This window comes from Tachyglossus aculeatus, chromosome 7 (genome assembly GCF_015852505.1).
Source record: "Tachyglossus aculeatus isolate mTacAcu1 chromosome 7, mTacAcu1.pri, whole genome shotgun sequence".
Taxonomy (NCBI): Eukaryota; Metazoa; Chordata; class Mammalia; order Monotremata; family Tachyglossidae; genus Tachyglossus; species Tachyglossus aculeatus.
Window position 1 is genome coordinate 47374668 of NC_052072.1, and position 18611 is coordinate 47393278.

Genomic DNA, 18611 nt, shown 5'->3' on the forward strand with positions numbered 1-18611 from the left:
CCCACATGGGACGACCTGATAACCCTGTATCTACTCCAGCGCTTAGAACAGTGCTTGGCACAGAGTAAGCGCTTAACAAATACCATCATTATTATTATTATCATCATCCCAGCTCCGCCATTTGTCTGCTGTGTGACTCTGGGCAGGTCACTTCACTTCTCTGGGCCTCAGTTCCCTCATCTGGAAAATGGGGATTAAGACTGTGAGCCCACATGGGACGATCTGATAACCCTGTATCTACTCCAGCGCTTAGAACAGTGCTTGGCACAGAGTAAGCGCTTAACAAATACCATCATTATTATTATTATCATCATCCCAGCTCCGCCATTTGTCTGCTGTGTGACTTTGGGCAGGTCACTTCACTTCTCTGGGCCTCAGTTCCCTCAACTGGAAAATGGGGGTTAAGACTGTGAGCCCCACATGGGACAACCTGATAACCCTGTATCTACTCCAGCGCTTAGAACAGTGCTTGGCACAGAGTAAGCGCTTAACAAATACCATCATTATTATTATTATCATCACCCCAGCTCCGCCATTTGTCTGCTGTGTGACTTTGGGCAGGTCACTTCATTTATCTGGGCCTCAGTTCCCTCATTTGGAAAATGGGGGTTAAGACTGTGAGCCCCACATGGGACAACCTGATTACCTTGTATCTACCCCGGTGCTTAGATCAGTGCTTGGCACACTGTAAGTGCTTAAGAAATACCATTATTACGATCTTCTAGACCGTGAGCCCGTTGTTGGGGAGGGACCGTCTTCAATATGTTGCCGAGCGCTTAGTACAGTTCTCTGCACACAATAAGCGCTCAATAAATGCAACTGAATGAATGAATATACTGCCAACCAGAAATCTTCAAAACCATCACAACTTTGGGTCTAAATCTGGCACTGTGAGCCAAAGCAGCCAGGCTAATTATGCTAAAATCTAACTACTCTGATGGCATACGAGGAGACAAATGATCTCAGTGGATGAATTAGAAACTGCTTCTACCACCTCTTGCATTCTGGTGCACTTCCTAAATATTTAAATTTGGAGAAATCTTAAGGTTTTTTTTATAGCATTTACTAAGCGCTTACTATGTGCAAAGCACTTTTCTAATAATAATAATGGCATTTGTTAAGCGCTTACTATGTGCAAAGCACTGTTCTAAGCACTGGGGAAGTTACAAGGTGATCAGGTTTAATCCCCATTTTCCAGATGAGGGAACTGAGGCACAGAGAAGTTAAGTGACTTGCCCAAAGTCACACAGCTGGCATTTGGGGGAGTCAGGATTTGAACCCATGACCTCTGACTCCAAAGCCCGGGCTCTTTCCACTGAGCCACGCTGCTTTTAAGTTCAGAAGACCAGGAAGATATTTTGCATTTTAAGTACACTGCTCTCAAAATTAACATTTCATGAACATTAAAAGAAAAAAAAAAACAAGCAATAATTACGTGCAATACATTTATTGACCCTGTTTATTTGGAGTTAGGAACATCTTAAGATTCATAAATTTTGCTTGTGATTGCAATGTAGAGTTGCTGCTAGTCCAGTAGCAAAAAATAACATACCACCAAAAAAAGGAATGTATCTTAAGATTCACAAATTTTGCTTGTGATTGCAATGTAGAGTTCTGTTAGTCCAGTAGCAAAAATAACATATCACCAAAAAAAGGAATGTAGTATTAAAGTTAGATGATTTCACAACACAAAAAGTGTAATAAAAACGTGATGTTAACCACTATGTTATTTTGTAGATTTAAACTCATTCTAATGTTAGCAGATTTGTTAGATTCATCAATAACTGAGCTTCTGCCTATAAAATTGATAAGTTCATTAGAATATTTGATATTATAAAACAGAAAAAGTTTGCACATTGCACTAAACTACTTTTAGACTGTATACCATAATACTACTTCCAACTACTTGGTTTGAAGTAATTAGAACTTGGAACTGAGTGAGGGAAAGAGGATTCAAGACCGACATTATGACATTTTCGTATCAGTGATATTTCAGTGTTCAAAGGGTAATTCACAGTAAAGGCATAATACGTATTTTAAAAAGTTGTCCTTGGAGTGCAAAAACTGTATTTCAAGATAATCAAAAGAACAGCAACTGACTTCATTCCGTGCTTAAGCAAGTTTTCCCAAAATGGGATTTGGAGTGTCACCTGGAATGCTACCTTTTCTTCCCGCATCTTTCCCCAAACCTAAAGGGAGTTTTAACAATTCAGAAAAAAATGTCTCCTTCACGGTACCGATTTCCCAAATCTTTTCAAGAGCCACAGGAGATTCTGTGGTGGGGATGGTAGTGACAAAGAGAAGGTCAGAGAGAGCGCGACAGAGAGACCAACAGAAAAGAAAAATCCAAAGCCTCCTAGCCCTGGTGGTATTTTTGCTTATTGTAGTTTCTAAACTATTTTAGCACACCAGGAGTATGCAAACTGTGATGGTAAGCAGGACGAATCAAAGCTTCAATATATAAGGCACGTTATCTGAAGATCCGGCTATTATGGCGGATATAATTCCGCATAGACATGTTGACGTTAATGCGTTACTGTACTGCAGTTAAAAAAAAAACCAAAGATTTTCATTTCACTTTGTTGAGCAGGATGGTTTTCACCGTTTCAGCTAAATTGGTAAAAAAAAAAAAAGAATATTTTTGGAGGCGGCCCTTCGCTTCAACTAAGCCCGACAAGGCTCTTGGGTGGCTATCTACTAGACAGCTATCGTGGGAGCTGGAGAAAGGAGGAAAAAGCTAAGCCTCTGAGTCCTGCACAACCAGCCAGCACAATCCCTGTCTGAGGCTCCGGGAGTTTGGGTTTATCGGCTCTCAGGGTTGGCAGAAAGGAGTACATCTGCCTCAAATGCCTCAGGGGGCCTATTTCATGCTCAGAGGAATCCCAAAAAGCTGTGTTTTCACCAGGAAGGCGATTATCACCTGAGGTGTACAAAAAAGCCAGCACACCTAACTGCCTCCAGCTGAGACAACAGAGTTGCCTTCTTGAGTCTATCACCAGACTACTTCACGTAGAGCAAAATGCATCCCCGGTGGTTTTGCTTTTTTCCAGAAAGTAGAGGCTTTTTAATTGCTGCTTTAATCCACACAGGCTTAAAAAATGAGGCACTCTTTCCAGTCTACTTATCCTGGTGAATGGTAGGATTAAAAAGAGCCAAGCGTTTGCATTAAATATACATGTTTAGCTACACTCAACCTTAGAAACGGATTTACCGTTACATTTAAGTACTTAATTCTGTCACATAATACGATCGAGTTCTCCGAAGTGGAAGTTTACGTTCCTTATTCAGTGAAAGAATGAAACCCAAAGTGGTCGCCACTCCAACCAAGAGCAGGACAAACCAATTCTAACGAAATAAAATCAATGTCGCCTTTACCAGGGCGAAGAGGGTATGTCCGTTGATTTCGGTGCTCAGGATTTTCCACTCTTACTAGGAAAATACTGAAAAGTGACTTTTATCATAGCTTTAAGAAGCCTGCCCACGCAAGGGGCAGGAGACGGGAGGAAAGACAAACAGCGTGGAGTGTAAGTGTAGTAAAAGAAAGGAGTGAGGGAAGAACTAAATAGGGCTACTAAATTAGGGGGAAGAATAGTGAAAAGAAATCTTTGCCTATTCACATTTAGGAGCGAGAAGGAGTAAAGGTAGGAAAAATGAGGAAAGAAACATGATTTAAAGAAAGGTTTTCAAGAAGTAGGCAGCCTAGCCCTACCTGGATCCTTGAGAAGGTTTACTAAAATTTCAAGGCAAGGGAAGGTTTATATTGTTTAGAATCAGTTTCGCCGGTTGGAGCAACGCATCGGGATTTAGCTGGGCTCAGCTTTGGGAGGGTGGAAAAAGCTTTTCATTGAAGGTGCCTGACTAATGCTGTACCGATGGAAGGATACTGTGGCGCCTGAGTAAATGTTCTGTACTTCGATTACACAATTGTTAATCCATTGATTAGAACAGCTCCATTTCTCAAGAGGAGATTGGGACTCCTTGAAGTTCCAGAGGGTCTTTTTTTTTTAGTTGTTTTCAAATTTGGCATAAGGGTTTTCTTCTTTAAACAAGCCTGAAAGTAGAATAAGTTCTAATTAGAATTCACTCAAAGGAGACAATTAAAGAAGATACAGGCAGCAGGTTTTTTGTTTTTTTTTTAACACGGAACCAAAAAGTTCTGATTTCATATTTAAGATTGTATTACCCTTCATTTTTATACATGATGTTAGGAGATAATTGGCTGTTCTAAGGTCTTAAATGTTGGTAAAGATAGCTGTTTCTTTGTCAAGGAAAAACATTACTTAAGCTATACTTTGATCAAAATTAAGGTGAAAATCAGAAAATCAAAATCAAGACTTACCTGACAACCTAATTTTCATATCAATAAACTCTAGGCCTAAAGTACAAAACCATCTCCCTGTCTTTTTAATTTTCTCATAACTGCTGATTTGTATCACAACTTCAATATTCAAATTTTAAAAATATTATATTTCTAGATATTCAATCCACAAAGGAAAATTTCCCTTAGGCCACAAAATGAAGTCTATGGAACTCATGGAACTGAAGTCTATGGAACTGACCTGAATGAGGTCAGTATTCTTCTCCTTGCAGAGTAAAAATATGTACTTTGAAAAAATAGATTTATTGCATACTAATTATGTATTAGATCATTTCAATGTAACTTAAGAGTCACCCATTAAATGGAAGAGATTCATTCAGAAGGATGACCAATAAATAATAAGCAAATAAGTCAGAGTCATAATACTTAACCTTTACAGCTCTATTCGTTGTTCAGCCAAACGGGGAGAAACCACAAACCAAAGGTCAGTTCCCTCGTATCCTGTCAACATACTTTCCAAAGACATGCACTACCGCATTTATAAAGTTTGTTCACAAACTAAGATTTTCCAGTTCACAGGTAAAAACGAAGGTTAGTGAGACTACGAGGGAAATAGCTTAATGACAAAAACAATGACAGGCTTCAAAAATCAAAGGGTTGGAGTAGCTTATTCAAGTTCTGTTGTTCTTTTTTCTTTTTTTCTTTGGTCCAAAAAGGTGGATCCAGTCTTTAGACTTCTGGTTTCTAACGTTTCCTTTGACTTTCTCCCTAATTAGTGTTCACAGACCTTTACTGACGTAGCAAATTTAGAACAGGACGGGACTTAAAATAGGGCCTGCTTATAAGCAGTAACACATTCTAATTCACTAATAATAATAATAATAATAATAATGATGGCATTTATTAAGCGCTTACTATGTGCAAAGCACTGTTCTAAGCGCTGGGGAGGATACAAGGTGATCAGGTTGTCCCTCGGGGGGCTCACAGTCTTAACTCCCCTTTACAGATGAGGTAACTGAGGCCCAGAGAAGTTAAGTGACTTGCCCAAAGTCACACAGACTAATGCAATGAGATGCTAGAAAAGACGCTCCTTTCCAGCACAATCAAAATTCTATTCTTCAATTCACGTTTCTCAGAGTTAGAAGGCTTTACTTTCCTTGACAATTACAAAAACCACTGAATTTACTGATTCATACACATTTCTGAAATAATATGCTACGGTTAAAAATGCCAGAGGAAAAAAATGCAAGAAACACGCATTGCTGCATTTTTGCTATTTGTGTCGCTGATCAAAACCTTTGTAGCCATTGGGGTTTACCTTTCCCCTGTATTTATGCATCTAGTCTTAATTTGCCACCTAGAAACTACACTGAACCGGTTGGGTCTGGGAGGGTAGAACGGGGTCATTAAGGTTTCAATCTATTCCTCATGGGCTCTACAGCAAGTCTGGAGGGTCCCTGGAAGTCGCAGGCTGAATCTGAATTCCCCCCTAGGCTTGCAGAAAGTAAACCATCTCCCGAGAAGGCACTGAAACCAATTTAGATGCCCCCTCGGTACTAGGGATAAACATGACAGCTGAATCTGGATTTTCCAGCATCACTGCCCCAATGGAAGGTGCCGGAGTCCACCTTGGTTTCAGACGTATAACAAGATAACTGGCAGTTTGCCTCTGCTCCATCCCAACACTAGAAAAAACAGCAAGTTTCAGGTTTTTCTCCTTTCAGTTCCACTCGCCATTTTCTCTCCAGCTTTCACGACGTGGCCAAGTACAAATCTGAGTTAATGGTCATACTTCAAATCAGAAGACGTGGCAAGCATGGCAGGTTCGGGAACTGTTACTGAAACCCGTGAATCACACACCCAAGGGGTACATTCACAAACACACACACACGCACCGGACAGGCTAAGAAAGTAGGGAAAAAAAAGCTATAAAGTTTCGGTTTGTGGAAAAAAAAATACTGAAAGCCTAGAGGAGCAGAAAGGAAGAAAGGACAACAGAAGTCTTGTTTCATAGAAAATTTTAATGCCAAGATGTTTCCAATACAAGAATATACAACACCCAGAGGAAATCGAGGCAGGAGTGAGCAAACGAAACAAGGGCTGAAAGAACAGATTGGTCATCTCAACCTTAAGGGCAAGAGGGGATAGCTGAGCGGCCTGAAAAGCATCTGAGGAAGAGCTACACTCCCTTGACCACAGGCTCCAGTCCTGGCAGGGTCAACTTCACGCGTCTGAGGCAGATAAATGGAGTACTGAGCAAACAACTTTGGGAGGGACTTTCAGAAGATACCTTTAAAAAAGGGGGAAGAGAAGTAACGATATAGGCCAGCTACGCAGAGCTCACCAAAGCTGCACACTTATAGGGCTTCTGGAAATCCAGGCGACTCAAACGCTGAAAGAATACCACTCTGAAAAAGCACACTCAAGCGGCCTGTCACTGGCTTCTGAGGCGCCAACTTGTATTTCTAACATCTCCCCAAATCCACAGGAGAACGGGATCTAGACTGTGAGCCCACTGTGGGCAGGGACTGTCTCCATTTTTTGCTGAATTGTACTTTCCAAGCACTTACTACAGGGCTTTGCAGGCTGTAAGCGCTCAATATACACGACTGAATGAATGAAAAGAGAATGCGGAACAATTTGAGATCATCTGGTGGCAGGCCATTCAACTGATTTCAGTTATCGGCAGAGCCCAACAAAGTCTTTCCTCCCGCAAAACGCACACAGGAAACTTTACGAGAATCAATCAATCGTATTTATTGAGCGCTTACTATGTGCAGAGCACTGTACTAAGCACTTAGCACTGTACAAGTAAGCTATTTAAGTATACCATCCAAAAAAGGGGCTGGAAATCAATTTTGGCATTTTCTATCGGCTCAACATCTGGTGTTTACTAGAACTATAAATCGTACTGCATACTCTATGATACTCTTATAAGTGAAACTGCATAAGAGGAAGAATATACACTGTGGCTTTGTTGCCGAATTGTACTTTCCAAGCGCTTAGTACAGTGCTCTGCACACAGTAGGAGCTCAATAAATAAGACTGAATGAATTAATGTATTTTAGGAATACTAAAATGCTAATGTGCTTAATAATCCTTATTTGCCATAATAGAAATGAAGTGTTCCCCTCCTCCCACAGGCAATAACAATGCTTTTTAATATGAAAGACTGACAAGTCTTTGGAGCAAAAAATACTCAGTTTTGTAATGGAAGAATCTATATGTATCAGCAAGACTATTACATCAAAATTCCTCAAATTCATTCATTCAATTGTACTTATTGAGCGCTTAGAGCACTGTACTAAGCGCTTGGGAATTACAAGTTGGCAACATATAGAGATGGTCCCTACCCAGTGGGCTCACAGTCTAGAAGATGGAAATAATTTCCATCTTCCCTTCTTCCTTAAACCATGAAGACATTTAAAATGTCCTTGTTTTTGGAATGGAACAAAATACACATTTCTTCATCATATTATATTCATTTTGGCATTTTCAAGAACGTCTTATTTTATGGTTGCAAAAACGGCGTAATGGATTTATGCGCAAGACGCATGAAATGAAGAAACATGACAGCCCAGCCTCTAGTTTGGGTCACTTCTCAGAAAGACAGGACAGGTTGAAATATTTACAAGTCAGCAGCGACAACTGACAGAAGCAGAGAAAGACACGCACACAGAGGGACAATCAAGCTAAATATGTTGGGGTTGCAAAGAAGAAGGCAGCTATGTTAGAAAAAAAATGCCATGTTACAATAGAAAAGCCAACATCATTTTAAGACGACAGTGAAAATGCTGAAAGAAGCATGGCTAGGAAGCTGAATGGATCATTTATGATTTTAAACTTCCACAAGCAACAATTGTTTGAGAAAACAACTGTTACGCCTCAGAGTGCAACACTTTCTAAAGGGCGGAAAGATCTGAAATATGTTCCTCTTGTCTTACAATGCTGTCGTTTCCTCCCCATAGCAACTTCATGGACACATCTTAGTTCTCTATAAATGGTTAGAACCTACTGACGGGGGATGGGTACAGAATTTGCCACAATGTCTATCAGAGTCTCTCCCATTCCCACTGAACAGTCCATGGAAAGGGAACTATCTTAACCAAAGAGGTGCTCTCAAGATTAGATTTAAAACGACAAAACTGACTGACAAAACCTGTGAGGCTCAAAAATCAATAGAAAAGATAAGAGTTTATAATTGATTTTACCATATTTTTTTCTGATTTCCTCATGTCTTGTCTTCATTTCTGCCCTCCTGAAAAATAAATACAGCAATTTTAGCAAAACAGTTATTGCTTAGATTTTAAACAAACACGATTTCATGAAATTATGTGGGGTTGGCTTTTTCCTTCTAAGTAAGCAAAAGGAAAACTAAACTGGCAGGTTTCAAAGTCAAAAAATATTTTTAAGATTCTCTATCACAGATTTCTTCATGGGCTCTAATCCCGGCTCTGCCACATGTCTGCTGTGTGACCTTGAGCAAGTCACTTAACTTCTCTGAGTCTCAGTTACTTCATCTGTAAAATGGGGATTAAGACTGAGCCTCACATGGGACAACCTAATCACTTTGTATCCCCCCAGCGCTTAGAACAGTGCTTCGCACATAGTAAGCGCTTAACAAATGCCATCATTATTATTTCTTTTAAAATATCCTGAGGCCATCATTCTTGCATTTCTACAAAGCAGAAAGAATGTGCTCTGAAACAGGTACCACAGTCAAGCTTTCAGTGAGTTGTTAACAATATACAACCTTCGGTGAAATTAACAATATACAACCTTCGGTGAAAGGACCAGCATAGCTGAAAATCTCCTTGTGAAGAACTTTGTGAATTTTAAAGAAAAACAGTTGGTCTCTTTGGGGAGTGAAATTCGATCTTGTGACGATGTACTAAAATATAGTTACTTCTTTAACCTACCAGGTATCACTCAAACATAAAACCTAAATAACTCCAATTGTCTGATACCAGTTTCAGTGGCACTTATCTTCATTATCCAGTGGAATATCCGTTGCTATTTCTACTGACACTGAAATGTTATACTGTACTCTCTCAAGCAATTAGTAATAATAATAATAATAATGATGGTATTTGTTAAGCACTTACTACGTGCAAAGCACTGTTCTAAGCGCCGGGAGGTTACAAGGTGATCAGGTTGTCCCACGGGGGGCTCACAGTCTTCAACCCCATTTGCCAGATGAGGGAACTGAGGCCCAGAGAAGCCAAGGGACTTGCCCAAAGTCACACAGCTGACAACTGGTGGAGTCGGGAGAGTACAGTACTCTGCACACAGTCGGCACTCAATAAAAATGACCGGCTGAAATGATTTCTCCAAGAAACTTCCTTTCCTGAGGTTCCTAAAAACAGACACTATCCAGATGGACTTGCGTATACCCACAACTCACATGCCTCGGCAATCCCTGGACATGTGCCAGAGATGGATACTGAGCCACCCTGCTGAGACGGCCAGTTTCCAGTCAAAACTGGGCACCAATATCTTTGCCAACTTGAACTTCCCAAGCACTTAGTACAGTGCTCCGCACACAGTAAGCGCTCAATAAATACGATTGATTGATTGCTAACAAACTACCACTGTTACAAACCACCCTGCGGCCTAGTGGTACGAGCTTGCGCGTGGGAGTTGGAGGGCGTGGGTTCTACTCCCAGCTCCACCGTCTGACTTTGGGCAACTCACCTCAGACCTCTGTGCCTCAGTTACCTCATTTGTAACATGGGGATAAAGTCTGTGAGCCCCATGTGGGACAGGGACTACGTCCAACGTGATTATCTTCCATCTACCCCAGCACTTAGAACGGTGCTTGGGACACAGGAAGTGCCTTTTAGGCTGAGAGCCCGCTATATAGTCTCTATACGTTGCCAACTTGTACTTCCCAAGCGCTTCGTACAGTGCTCTGCACACAGTGAGCGCTCAATAAATACGATTGAATGAATGAATCAACATCATCATCAATCGTATTTATTGAGCGCTTACTGTGTGCAGAGCACTGTACTAAGCGCTTGGGAAGTACAAATTGGCAACATACAGAGACAGTCCCTACCCAACAGTGGGCTCACAGTCTAAAAGGGGGAGACAAAACCAAACATACTACAAAATAAAATAGAATAGATATGTACAAGTAAAATAAATAAATAAATAAATAGAGTAATAAATATGTACAAACATATATACATATATAATGAATGAATAAATCAAAGTGCCTAACAAATATCAAAATTATCATTATTCTGGGTAGGGGTTCCGGGGATCTCCCTGCTGCTCTCTAATCTTCCCAACACTACCTGGACCACACCATGGAACTCAGGAATGGCGACCCAAATTGTGAAATGATGGCGATGAAACTGTGGTGTTACTCTGCTAACCACCCTGCTTTCCCTTCCCAGGTCCCTGTAAGGATCAGCACCCCAAACGCTTCTCACTGCCGACGCCTAATCGTTCCCCTAGTTTTGAACAGAGACACAAAATACGGACCCTCTCTGAGATCTGAAGCAGTTGATACTTTAAACGAATATCCATCTCAGCTCCGAGTGCGCAGAGGGTCTACTCGGTAGACATTTTAAATACTAATCCTCAGCAGAGAAGCAAAGGACAGTGTGAACAACTATAATCCCGGAACACTCCGAGAACAAAGCCAGGGCAGAACAGAAAGCCTGTATGGTCCCATCCTAGTACAGCACTCTGTACGCTGTAAGCGCTCAAAAAATATGATTGATTGATCCAGTGCTGCGAATGGACAAGATTAGAAAATATAAAACACAAATTTCCTAGTAACTTCCTGATTTTTTTTTCAAATCTGACTTTTCACTTTCTCTTCTGTGCTCTGGAGGAAATACTATGTATCATTCATACTGTATTTTGAATTCCCCAGGTTGGATCTTTTTACACTTAGAAACTTGAGAAAAAAGAGGAAAGTGTACGTTTTTCAATAACTTCCAGTGCAACATTAATGCACTAGGGTAATCTGTTAATTTATCAAGACAAGGAAACTCAGTATTCCTCTTTTTATCCATACATAAGACGTGATTCCAGATCTACAAGGATCACCTGACAGACTCTCCTCCACTCACCAAAGGCCACAGAAGGGCCAAGAACCAGCGCATGTGAGATGGAAAAGGAGAGAGAAAAGCAAAGGTGCCACTGAGGACAAAAGGGGACACATCTCTCCCGATCACCACAAGGTCAGGGGTGTGCAAAGCACAGAATGTCAGTGAGCCATGAAAGAAAACAGCGAGCTCTGGATGATGCTGATGAATCTTCAGATCATCGGCAGATGAATCTTCAGATCATCGGCAGAGGTATTTATTGAGCGTTGACTATGGGCAGAGCACTGTACTAAGCGCTTAGGAGAGTACACTATAACAGAGTTGGTAGACCCATTCCCTGCCCACAATGTTGACATGGTATTTTTCCCTTGGCTCTGAGCATGCCGTTCACCACTTCTCAAACCCAGCCGGATTCTACGACTTTTGGCAAAATATTCCCATATTCTCTTGGGACTAATTTGCATTACCTTTTCATCCCCTAACAAGGTCTTGCTCGTTTTCCACTACAGGAGAAGTAATGGATTCTTGAAAAAGTGACCCTATTTTCTCACCTTTCCTCTTGCCGCACTTTCCTCTGATCTCTCTCTCTAGCGGCTCTCTCTTCATCTTTATCTGGCCTAAAAGACAGCATAAGATGTGTTAAACCACCGTTTTGACTCAACGCGCGGGTAGGAGAATCCGGTCGGATCCTTTCCAAATTAAATCAATCCACCCAGCAGCCTGAGATACTTGCTTTTTGCTCTTCTTTTTTCTGCAGCAGCAACAGCAGCAGACAAACACGCCGATGAGAAGAGCCCCTCCTACCACAGACATTGTAATAATCAAGGCTTCAAAGTTCACTGGAAAATGAAGAGGGGGGGAAGGTAAGGTTTTTTTTTGTTTTATCCTATTTTATTTCATTTATTTTTATCTTATTTTATATTACTTACCTTACTGCCTCTATTTACTTAGGCAGTAATATTATCACTAAAAATATCTTTCTAGAATTCATTCATTCGTTCATTCAATCGTATCTATTGAGCACTTACTGTGTGCAGAGCACTATACTAAGCGCTTGGGAAGTACAAGTTGGCAACATGGAGAGACGGTCCCTACCCAACAGCGGGCTCACAGTCTAGAATGAATATAAATGTCACTGATGATATGAACGTGAATTAATTAAAAAATGTCTAGAGTCTCTGATATATACTCGGTTCTTCCTTGGTGCATGTCTTCACTACGTTTTGGAAGAGAATGCTATTAGGTAATTCATTCGTTCATTCAATCATATTTATTGAGCGCTTACTGTGTGCACAGCACTGTACTAATTCATTCATTCAATCGTATTTATTGAGCGCTTACTGTGTGCAAAGCACTGTACAAATTCATTCATTCAATTGTATTTACTGAGCGCTTACTGTGTGCACAGCACTGTACTAATTCATTCATTCATTCAATCGTACTTATTGAGCGCTTACTGTGTGCACAGCACTGTACAAATTCATTCATTCATTCATTCAATCGTATTTACTGAGCGCTTACTGTGTGCAAAGCATTGTACTAATTCATTCATTCATTCATTCAATTGTATTTATTGAGTGCTTACTGTGTGCACAGCACTGTACTAATTCATTCATTCGTATTTATTGAGCGCTTACTGTGTGCAGAGCACTGTACTAAGCGCTTGGGAAGTACAAATCGGCAACATATAGAGATGGTCCCTACCCAACAGCGGGCTCACAGTCTAAAAGGGGGAGACAGACAACAAAACAAGTAGACACGTGTCAAGACCATCAGAATAAATAGAATTATAGTGATATATACATCATAAAATAGAGTAATAAATATGTACAAACAAAAGGGGTAACAAATATGTAAAAATATATCCAAGTGCTGTGGGGAGGGGAAGGGGGTAGGGCAGAAGGAGGGGAGGCGCTGAGGGGGAGGAGGAGAGGAAAAAGGGGGGCTCAGTCTGGGAAGGCCTCCTGGAGGAGGTGAGCTCTCCGTAGGGCTTGGAAGGGAGGAAGAGAGCTAGCTTGGTGGATGTGCGGAGGGAATTGTTGTTCTGGCAATGCTCCTTAAGTAGGATAGCTTGAGACACAGTGTGAAATGTTTGTGTGCGTGTGTGGGTGGGGAGCTGGTGAAGGCCTGAAAATTTTAACACAAATTTTCCTTAATACGAACTTGGTCACAAACGGACAACCACATGGACTTCTAAAATCCAGGGAACCCTTGCTTGGTGAAAATTCCAGACTGCTGGAATCAGAGTTATCCCCCAACCAACTCCCTAGGGGCTCCCACTGTGAGAAGCACACCAATACATAAAATACAGGCTGGCACGACGAAAAGTAGGAAAGACTGAAACTATTACAATCAAATGATGCCAGTCTTCTGGTAACTAGTTCAAAAGTTTGGAAAATCCCCACCCTCTCTTTCTAGGAAATTGTTTTTTTTTTCCCCCCTCGTAGTCCAGTGAAAAAAGTATATTCCTGGGAGTCAGAGGACTTGAGTTCCGATCCTGCCTCCGCCACTTGCTTGCTGAGGCGAGGCACTTCAATAATCCGGGCCTGTTCCCCCATCTGCTTTTGGCCTGTTTTTGTTCTGACGACTTGACACCTGTCAACATGTTTTGTTTTGTTGTCTGTCTCCCCCTTCTAGACTGTGAGCCCGTTGTTGGGTAGGGATCGTCTCTATATGTTGCCGACTTGTACTTCCCAAGCGCTTAGTACAGTGCTCTTCACACAGTAAGCGCTCAATAAATACGACTGAATGAATGAATCTCTTTTTGGCCTGTTTTTGTTCTGACGACTTGACACCTGTCCACATGTTTTGTTTTGTTGTCTGTCTCCCCCTCTAGACTGTGAGCCCGTTGTTGGGTAGGGACCGTCTCTATATGTTGCCGACTTGTACTTCCCAAGCGCTTAGTACAGTGCTCTGCACACAGTAAGCACCCAATAAATACAATTCAATGAATGAATCTGTGAAATAATAATAACAATGATGGTATTTGTTAAGCGCTTACTATGTGTGAAGCACTGTTCTAAGCGCTGGGGGGATACAACATGATCAGGTTGTCCCACGTGGGGCTCACTGTCTTAATCCCCATTCTACAGATGAGGTAACAGGCACAGAGAAGTTAAGTGGCTTGCCCAAGGTCACACAGCTGACAAGTGGCGGAGCCGGGATTCAAACCCATGAGGGTGCAAAATCAGTTCTCCTTCCTCCTCAGACTGAGAGTCCTAGGCAGGACAGGGGCTGTATTCCAGATTATTATTGTATATTTACTGTAGCGCTTAGTACCAATACTTGGCACACGGTAAGTGCTTAACAAACGCCGCAATTATTATTATTTTAAGGAAGATCAAAGTTTCTAAGAAAGTATTCAAGAACTACAAATCAAGATGACCCAGGTATGAGACCAACCAAAGAAATCTCCATTTGATTCCTACCCAATGGGCCAGAGAGATTCAATATAAAAATCAGCTTTGAGAAGTGAAAACAAGATTCCTGTTATTATATTGATGACTGGGGACCGTCTCTATATGTTGCCAACTTGTACTTCCCAAGCGCTTAGTACAGTGCTCTGCACACAGTAGGCGCTCAATAAATACGACTGAATGAATGAATATTCTGTTTACTATTCTATTTTGTTAATGATGTGCATCTAGCTTTACTTCTCTTTATTGTGATGACTTGACACTTGTCCACATGTTTTGTTTTGTTGTCTGTCTCCCCCTTCTAGACTGTGAGCCTGTTGTTAGGTAAGGACCGTCTCTATATGTTGCCAACTTGTACTTCCCAAGCGCTTAGTCCAGTGCTCTGCACACAAGTGCTCAATAAATACGACTGAATGAATGAATGAATCACTTTCCAGTCTTGCCAGCATACTCTATTTATTTTATTTGTACATATTTAGTCTATTTTATTTTGTTAATATGTTTTGTTTTGCTCTCTGTCTCCCCCTTCTAGACTGTGAGCCCACTGTCGGGTAGGGACCGTCTCTAGATGTTGCCAACTTGGACTTCCCAAGCGCTTAGTCCAGTGCTCTGGACACAGTAAGCGCTCAATAAATATGACTGAATGAATCACTTTCCAGTCTTGTCAGCATACTCTATTTATTTATTTTATTTGTACATAGTCTATTTATTTTGTTAATATGTTTTGTTTTGCTCTCTGTCTCCCCCTTCTAGACTGTGAGCCCGCTGTTGGGTAGGGACCGTCTCTAGATGTTGCCAACTTGGACTTCCCAAGCGCTTACTCCAGTGCTCTGCACACAGTAAGTGCTCAATAAATATGACTGAATGAATGAATCACTTTCCAGTCTTGCCAGGATACTTTATTTATTTATTTATTTTATTTGTACATATTTAGTCTATTTTATTTTGTTAGTATGTTCTGTTTTGCTCTCTGTCTCCCCCTTCTAGACTGTGAGCCCACTGTCGTGTAGGGACCGTCTCTAGATGTTGCCAACTTGTACTTCCCAAGCACTTAGTCCAGTGCTCTGCACACATTAAGTGCTCAGTAAATATGACTGAATGAATCACTTTCCAGTCTTGTCAGCATACTCTATTTTATTTGTACATATTTAGTCTATTTATTTTGTTAATATGCTTTGTTTTGTTCTCTGTCTCCCCTTTCTAGACTGTGAGCCCACTGTTTGGGTAGGGACCGTCTCTATATGTTGCCAACTTGTACTTCCCAAGCGCTTAATACAGTGCTCTGCACACAAGTGCTCAATAAATACGATTGAATGAATGAATGAATCACTTTTCAGTCTTGTCAGCATACTCTATTTTATTTGTACATATTTAGTCTATTTTATTTTGTTAATATGTTTTGTTCTGTTCTCTGTCTCCCCCTTCTAGTCTATGAGCCCACTGTCGGGTAGGGACCGTCTCTAGATGTTGCCAACTTGTACTTCCCAAGCGCTTGGTCCAGTGCTCTGCACACAGTAAGCGCTCAATAAATACGATTGAATGAATGAATGAATGAACAAGGGAGATCTGGGGTGCATAAGCCACCCAAGCCAGGATTTCCTCCGCGAGAGCCACCTGGCTCTGTCTCATCTTTACCCTCCCTGCACTGGGTAACGGTTTTCCTGGTGCAGATGGGGTATTCAGTATAGAGACAGGAGAGGGGCCTCTGCTTCTACTCCAGGAAACAGAAGCAGGAGGGAAGGCGTCAGTGACTGAAACAATTCCCCTCTGTCCTTCACCCACAGAGGTTAGACTTGAGAGACAGGCCCTGCAGCAGTTTGGGGCCCGGGAAGAGAAAGGGAGCCAGTTGTTTCCCTGAGTTTGTCTTTGCTCTTGTTGTACTGTCCTCTCCCGGCTCTGTCACTTGATTGCTGCGTGACCTCGTCCCCCTCTCCATCCCCCCCATCTTACCTCCTTCCCTTCCCCACAGCACCTGTATATATGTATAAATGTTTGTACATATTTATTACTCTATTTATTTATCTTGTACATATCTATTCTATTTATTTTATTTTGTTAGTATGTTTGGTTTTGTTCTCTGTCTCCCCCTTTTAGACTGTGAAACCACTGTTGGGTAGGGACTGTCTTTATATGTTGCCAACTTGTACTTCCCAAGCGCTTAGTACAGTGCTAAGCACTCAATAAATGCAATTGATTGATTGATTGATCTTGGGCAAGTCACTTAACTTCTCTGTGCCTCGGAGAACGGGGATTGAGACTGTAAGCCCCACGTGGGACAGGGACTGTGTCCAACCCAATCTGCTTGTATCCACCCCAGTGCTTAATACAGTGCCTGACGCATAGTAAGCGCTTAACAAATACGACAATTCATTCATTCAATCGTATTTGTTGAGCGCTTACTGTGTGCAGAGCACTGTACTAAGCGCTTGGGAAGTACAAGTTGGCAACATATAGAGACGGTCCCTACCCAACAGCGGGCTCACAGTCTAGAAGGGGGAGACAGAGAACAAAACAAAACATATTAACAGAATAAAATAAATGGAATAAATATGTACAAATAAAATAAATAGAGTAATAAATATGTACAAACATATATATAGGTGGTGTGGGGCGGGGAAGGAGGTAAGGCGGGGGGATGGGGAGGGGGAGGAGGGGGAAAGGAAGGAGGTGGCTCAGTCTGGGAAGGTCTCCTGGAGGAGGTGAGCTCTCAATCAATCAATCAATCAATCGTATTTATTGAGTGCTTACTGTGTGCAGAGCACTGTACTAAGCGCTTGGGAAGTACAAGTTGGCAACATATAGAGACAGTCCCTACCCAACAGTGGGCTCACAGTCTAGAAGGGGGAGACAGAGAACAAAACCAAACATATTAACAAAATAAAATAAATAGAATAGATATGTACAAGTAAAATAGAGTAATAAATATGTAGTGCTTATTACAGTGCTCTGCCAAAACTGAGTGCTCAATAAATACTACTGATTGTCTTCCTTTGCTTCATCCATTACTATTTTTCTCTGAAAGTCAGGTCTTAGTCCCCCTGCCCCGGCTTGTATTGTCACTGACTGTTCTTCTGACTTCTTCCAGCAAACACTTCATCCATTTGCCCTTCGCTTCTCTCTCCAACCCACTCTACCACACAAATCCAAGCACTCTGCCTGAATTTCATCTGCTATAAGGGGGTCCTCCCAAGTGCAACATTCAAGAAACTCCCTCTCCTCCCACCCCAGTTTCCCTTCATTACTTTCTCCTCCCATTTTCGGACAGGGAAATTAAACGGCACCCACTGGAATTTGAAATGAAACTTTCCGATTATAGAGATGGACAATTCATAGCTTTATCATTGTCTCCCCCTTTTTAGACTGTGAGCCCACTGTTGGGTAGGGACTGTCTCTATATGTTGCCAATTTGTACTTCCCAAGCGCTTAGTACAGTGCTCTGCACACAGTAAGTGCTCAATAAATACGATTGATGATGATGATAGCTTTAATGACTACTGTCATAGTTACAGATTAAGGAGAAAGATACACAAAGCAAGGAGTCGAAAACTACCTGAAAAAATATAGAGCGTGTAAAATGGCATTTTGAAATACCTAGAAGACCAGTTTGCTGAAAATACAGAAGTTATTCACAGAATCAGATTTGGAATGAACCTACCCATGTCATTTAAACCCACTCCCTGCCTATTTCGGTAAATAAATAGCTCAAAGATGAGTAAGTTCTTAGTATTACGTTCTGCAAACAGTGAGCATTCAATCAACAAGATTAACAGGTTGATTGATGTTCTTGGCTCTGCTAAATAGCATGTCCAGAGAGCT

The 18611-nt window shown here is 41.4% G+C and overlaps 1 protein-coding gene across 1 annotated transcript in view; it reads right to left on the minus strand.

Moving 5' to 3' along the window:
• Positions 1–1441: 1441 nt before the first annotated feature.
• Positions 1442–18611, minus strand: part of LOC119930470 (PTTG1 interacting protein) — a 36656-nt gene continuing 19486 nt past the window's right edge. The window contains exons 5-8 of the mRNA XM_038748797.1: positions 12113–12218; positions 11931–11996; positions 8530–8576; positions 1442–4051 (exon numbers count right to left, since the gene is read on the minus strand). Of these exons, the coding sequence (XP_038604725.1) occupies positions 4005–4051; positions 8530–8576; positions 11931–11996; positions 12113–12218 (266 nt within the window). The 3' untranslated portion in view covers positions 1442–4004. The remainder of the gene's footprint in view (positions 4052–8529; positions 8577–11930; positions 11997–12112; positions 12219–18611) is intronic.